The sequence below is a fragment of the Scophthalmus maximus genome, unplaced genomic scaffold (assembly GCF_022379125.1).
Source record: "Scophthalmus maximus strain ysfricsl-2021 unplaced genomic scaffold, ASM2237912v1 un_1, whole genome shotgun sequence".
NCBI classification, from domain to species: Eukaryota; Metazoa; Chordata; class Actinopteri; order Pleuronectiformes; family Scophthalmidae; genus Scophthalmus; species Scophthalmus maximus.
This window is the reverse complement of record NW_025917010.1, coordinates 189,706-195,053: the sequence shown is the minus strand read 5'-3', so window position 1 is coordinate 195,053 and position 5,348 is coordinate 189,706. Positions and strand designations below refer to the sequence as shown.

General features: G+C 45.1%; 1 protein-coding gene and 1 long non-coding RNA gene across 2 annotated transcripts; both read left to right on the top strand.

The window, feature by feature from the left end:
* The first annotated feature begins 864 nt into the window (after positions 1-864).
* On the top strand, positions 865-1,401 carry LOC118299283. Its single transcript, XR_004789819.2, has 3 exons — positions 865-1,020; positions 1,113-1,199; positions 1,290-1,401. It is a non-coding gene; the product is annotated as an uncharacterized LOC118299283 (long non-coding RNA).
* A 1,422-nt stretch (positions 1,402-2,823) lies between these two features.
* On the top strand, positions 2,824-5,120 carry LOC124849817. The gene is made up of 5 exons (XM_047330425.1): positions 2,824-3,048; positions 3,155-3,481; positions 3,684-4,488; positions 4,581-4,790; positions 4,909-5,120. Exons 2-5 carry the CDS (start codon positions 3,377-3,379, stop codon positions 5,118-5,120), a joined length of 1,332 nt encoding a protein of 443 aa, XP_047186381.1. The 5' UTR covers positions 2,824-3,048; positions 3,155-3,376.
* Positions 5,121-5,348: the final 228 nt, after the last annotated feature.

Sequence of the window (5,348 nt, the reverse complement as noted above, 5' to 3'; positions counted from 1 at the left end):
GAGGGATAGTCTGTATAACCCTGTCGAATCACGTCTCGGCATTTCCATCTTTTCGACAGCCAATAACTGACGTCTATCTCCATCTTTCCGGAGCGGTCCAATCTCGGCTCGTTATTTCCATTTTTTCGACGGCAAATCGCTGAGGTCTATCTCCATCTTTCGCCGCTGTTGAACTACGTCACATGTTTTCGTCAGCCAATCGGTGTGTCCACTCTCCATCTTCTGACAGCCAATCACCGTGGCCCTGCTACGGGAGTCACAGAAGCGCTCGAAATTCGAAGTTGTCGATTACCTCTTCGAATCCGGACGACACGACACTCGAATATCATTGAAAGGTAAGATGTCAGCGAAGTTGTTTCATTTTATCGGGTCGCGAGTGACGTAGCTGGCTGGAACGTATGTATTACACACAAAAAACGACTTTAACAGGGGTTTAAAAAAAAGTTTAAATACGTTGTGAATTAAAAAAATTTAAATTCACCAATTTATCAATAATTCATAACTGTAGTGGCCATTACAGTCTTTATCAGCGTCGGTTACAGTTTTGCAGTATTAAGATAAAAGTGACTGTCATTACTTGCTGTCACTGTAATTTGATAGATAAAATCTTGGCGAAAATGGCTCCTATACTGTCTGAGCCCATCCCCCCACCGCCGGAATCGGTTCCCTGTTATTTAAGAGGTTCAGTAAGATAGCTTTCCTCGTACTGCTATAAATCATTTTCTTTTCGTGGTTTTTATCAATTAATGATTGATTATAAAGTTTTCTAAACTTGTATGTTTTGTCATGGCATAATAACATATTATACATGGAGCACAAATGTGTCAAAATTACCTAATTTACAAAATGAATATTTTTTTTTATTGTCAGATGGCTTCAAAAGACAAAAAGCACAGGGCTATGGGTGATGAGGAGTGGATGTCCCGCCTGCGACGGTTCGCTGCTGTTGGGGTCTGGCCCTCTGATGCAGGAAACAGGCCGGCACCACGTCAGAAAAAGTGGCATGATCTGTATCTGAAGGTATACTTGAAGAAAGTGATATGTGTACAATAATTAATCTTAAAGCAATGCCATAATCCTGCAGCTCAGCTCACTGTCAAACAATATTACAGATTGAGAAATGCCCGATGCAGCGGAGGGGACAAATGTCTCTGTTTGGAGGGACACAGACATGCAGCTGTGGCTTCCATACAAAGAAGGTATCAGATGACATACAAAACATTATGATGTGTTGGTGTGTGTTGTATTCTGTATAGTAAAATTTCATGGTCATTTCTTGGAACCTGTAGCCCTCCAGCTCGGTACCTGCCTCTCCCTCAGTGACACCACAACCAAGACTCTCAACGCCACCAGTGTCAGGATCCTCCTCTTCAACACCTGGTCCGACAGTGCGTAAGCCCGCTTTGACTTTGGCATCAGTAAGTAATGCGGAAGCACTGATACTGATACTTATATTTGTAATGTATTTGAATACCTTAATTTTAAAAGGATCCACTTCTCGTTATTTTTTCTTCTCATCAGTTTACGAAACCGCGGTTCGGTGAGTCTCATGGGGCCAATTTAACGCCAAACCTTGATTTGGCTAGGAAGCATGTGAACAAGGTAATGTAAGGAGAGTGACAGCTTATGACACAGTGAACAAGGTCTCCTGAGGAGCTCAGCAAAGCAGGAGGCATGACGATCCTGGTTCCATCCCTTAAGGCCTTCCAGAAGGTACAGCTGGAAATTCAGGCCGTTGGCACTCATTCCTTAAGACAGAAGCAGTATGAGAAATAACTATATGATGTTTTTTGTCACTGTTTACAACATAATAATAATAATCATATTTTTTTCATACTAACCTGGAATGAACCTGTTGAGATGCAGGTGGAAGGACTCGAGCGATGTGGACCCTCTAGCACACCTGTCATGTGGCAGGACGATGCCCTCCTTGGTGGTGGTGCCAGTCTGAGCATACAGGAGTACACCTGGTTCATCCTGGATGCACTTAACGTGCCTCCTCTGGGTTTGCAAGATGTCCTGCATCCTCTCCTTGTTTTTTGCGTTTTCATTTGTTAAATATATGTTGAAATGATCTTGTTTTAATTACTGTAATAACTATTTTGGGAATAACAATTTTGTATTTATAATGTTGTTAACTGTGCTCTCATTCTCTCAGCCCACAAGTAGCGCTTCGTTGTCCTCGGCCGTGTCCAGCACTGTTTCATGCGCCACAGGGAGGAGGACCCCTTCACCTGGCCACAGTCCCAGGAGATATGTTCAGACTGTTTCCCCTCTGTCTCTTCCTCCTTCTCCTGTGTCTTCGATGGCCTCCACTTCCTCGGTTCCATCAGCCGCTACTAGAGTTGAGAGAAACACTTCAATTAACTTGTTGTCTTCACTCCCACTTTTATTAAACTTGAAACAATGATAATATTTAACCCTTTTTTAATTTTAATTTACAAATCAGGAAGTGTCAGCTACCACCTCCACTGGTTCCTCCTCTGCTCCTCTCCCCCTTGTGACCTCAGCACCTGCCGTTGCTTCTACATCTATTGCCGGTCCCTCAACCCATCCTGCTCCTGACCCTCTTCCGTTGGCCGGAAATGTGGAGGCTGATGCTGGTTCAGCACCTGGCTGGCTCCCTGCTAAACTCCTGAAGACCATTCCTCTTCAAGATCAGAAATGGATTTCAGCAGCTTTGTGGAAGCACCAGCGGCTGCGCTCTGACCTCAAACTCTGGTATGATCCACCAGAGCCAGCATTGATTTATCACCAGATCCCCACTCCAGAGCGATTTTTCAGTCACCGGCTTCTTGTGTGGATGCCATACCACCTTTGGAAGGTCAGGCTTACCTTTCCTGTGTGTGGTAAACATCTCACAGGCTATGGAGCCCACAAGAGAGCCCGCCAGGTTCTGGATATTGACAGGTATTACCTGTTGATAACAGAGACTCTCTGGTGCAGCGCAGTTGGTTGCAAAACCAGCTACATTTCCACCAGCAAAACCATTTTGGACCAGCTGGACTTGGCCCACAGGCTTGAGTTCCGAATAATCCTTACTCAAAGGTGAGTAACTGAGATTATTCATTTTATGTCTCTTTTTTTTTGTCATTGAAACACACTGCAAATGAGCTGATTTTATTGTTTGTATCTTTCCCTTTGTTTAACGCAGATATGCTTGTGACATGCGTGTCATACGATTTCTGAGACAGAGGACCCTTGGTAACAGTTCCTCCCGCTTGGTCAAGCAGCTGAGGGAAAACCACAGCGAGGAGTGGCTTAAGCACTCTGCCGGTACCTTGGTGCATGCTCGGACTTTGCTGCCCGGCCATGCCTGCTCCCTGTCCAGTTCCAGGAGCCGCCTGAGCCAGTAGCCATACCATCTCACAGGTGGATGCTGGCTGTTAATGGCAGAGACATCCTGAGCAGGCTTGAACACATCAAGGCCAGCATAACATCTACCTTTGGCAGTATCCTGAAAATGGACTCCACGAAAAAAGTACATATTTTTAACTGTGAATGCTGTAGTATTCTACAATGCAGTAGAATACACTGTACATTACAATTATTACATTAGAAGTACATTTGTGAAATATGAATTGAATGCTTTATTTAAAAACAAAGAAACATAGTACTATTATACAAGCATTACACATTTCCAATGTATTTAATCACCAACTGACCTTTATGTGTGATTACAGATCACTAAGAAGCTGTCGGGCCTTGCCAAGGGGACCGCCTTGTGGCTTACATCTGTGAGCAACGAGGTGGGCCAAATCCTCATCAGTGTCCTGACTGCTCAGGAGGGTCCCGCTCTGGACATTATGGTAGCTGACCTCATCCGCAGGTACAGCAATGCTGGTGTGACCCCTCCTCAGCTACTTTATGTAGACTGTGACTGTTGTCTGGAGGGCAGAGGGCAGACTAAATTGCAGCAAAGATTTGGTGGATGGCCAGACCTGGTTGTGAAACTGGATATATACCATTTCATGCGGCGACTGGCATCGGGGTGTACAAAGGATGCACATCCTTTGTACCCCATCTTCATGGCAAAGCTGTCATGCTGCATTTTTGAGTGGGACAGTGAAGATGTTGCCTTGGTGCGGCGAGCAAAGAGGGAACAGTTGAAATGCGAAGGTGTCCCTGGCATCACTGAGAAAATGGTAGACCAGCACATTACCAAGGATGAACTGGCCCGGCACTGCAGAAGGCGGACAAGAGGAGAGCAGCAGACCATTGTTCTGATTGAGTGCCTCTTAAATGAGCTGATGGGGGAAAAGGGCAGAGATCTTCTTGGTGTCCCTCTCTTGGACCAGGAGAGAATGCAGCACATCTGGCAAACCCAGAGGAGGCACGTTAAGTGCATCCAGGATGAACCAGGTGTACTCCTGTATGCTCAGACTGGCACCACCACCAAAGAGGGCATCATCCTGCCAAATTACAGGTGTGCTAGAGGGTCCACATCGCTCGAGTCCTTCCACCTGCATCTCAACAGGTTCATTCCAGGTTAGTATGAAACAAATATAATTTATTATTATTATCTTGTAAACAGTGACAAAAAAACATATAGTTATTTCTCATACTGCTTCTGTCTTAAGGAACGAGTGCCAACAGCCTGAATTTCCAGCTGTACCTTCTGGAAGGCCTTAAGAGATGGAACCAGGACCGTCATGCCGCATCTCTGGCAGTCAAGCCTCCTGCTTTGCTGACCTACTCAGGAGACCTTGTTCAATGTGTCAACACACACAGTGTCAAGGTATTTGGAAGGAAGCTCGTCCCCTCTTTTCAGCCACCGGCCGTTTACAATGGTGAGTTTGAGCTTTTCATAGTGATGAGGTTATTTTTCATATGCATAAAAAATAATACACTTTTTAATGCATTGTCTGAAAGCCAATTTTCCTATTTCTATTCTCTTGTCTGTCTCAGGGGAGCTAATAGGTATCGATTACCTGTACCGCCAGACAGGGCAGGCCCTGCAGGATGTACATCCTGACTCGGAGGAGACTGATCAGATGCTGGAGGATGTAGGCACTGAAGAAGAGTTGGAAGTTGAGAGCTTTGAGGATGCTGGTTTGAGCCTCAGCCTGGACCCAACCATTGAGCTGCTGGACTTGTCCTCTGGTCCACCACCTGGCTGACACCACCAGCTCAGCCAGCATTCCAACTCCCTCCTCTCTCCATCTCACTGCATCTCGTAGCGCTGCAGCAGCGACTGAGCAACATGTGGTAATTATTCTTGTCACATGTTTTTTGTCATATGATGTCAGTGAATTTACATTTAGCTCATGGTAATCTGACCTTAAAGTTTCATTGCAATCTTTATTTTTAATAACATTGCAATAACGAAAAAGTAACATGAATAAAGG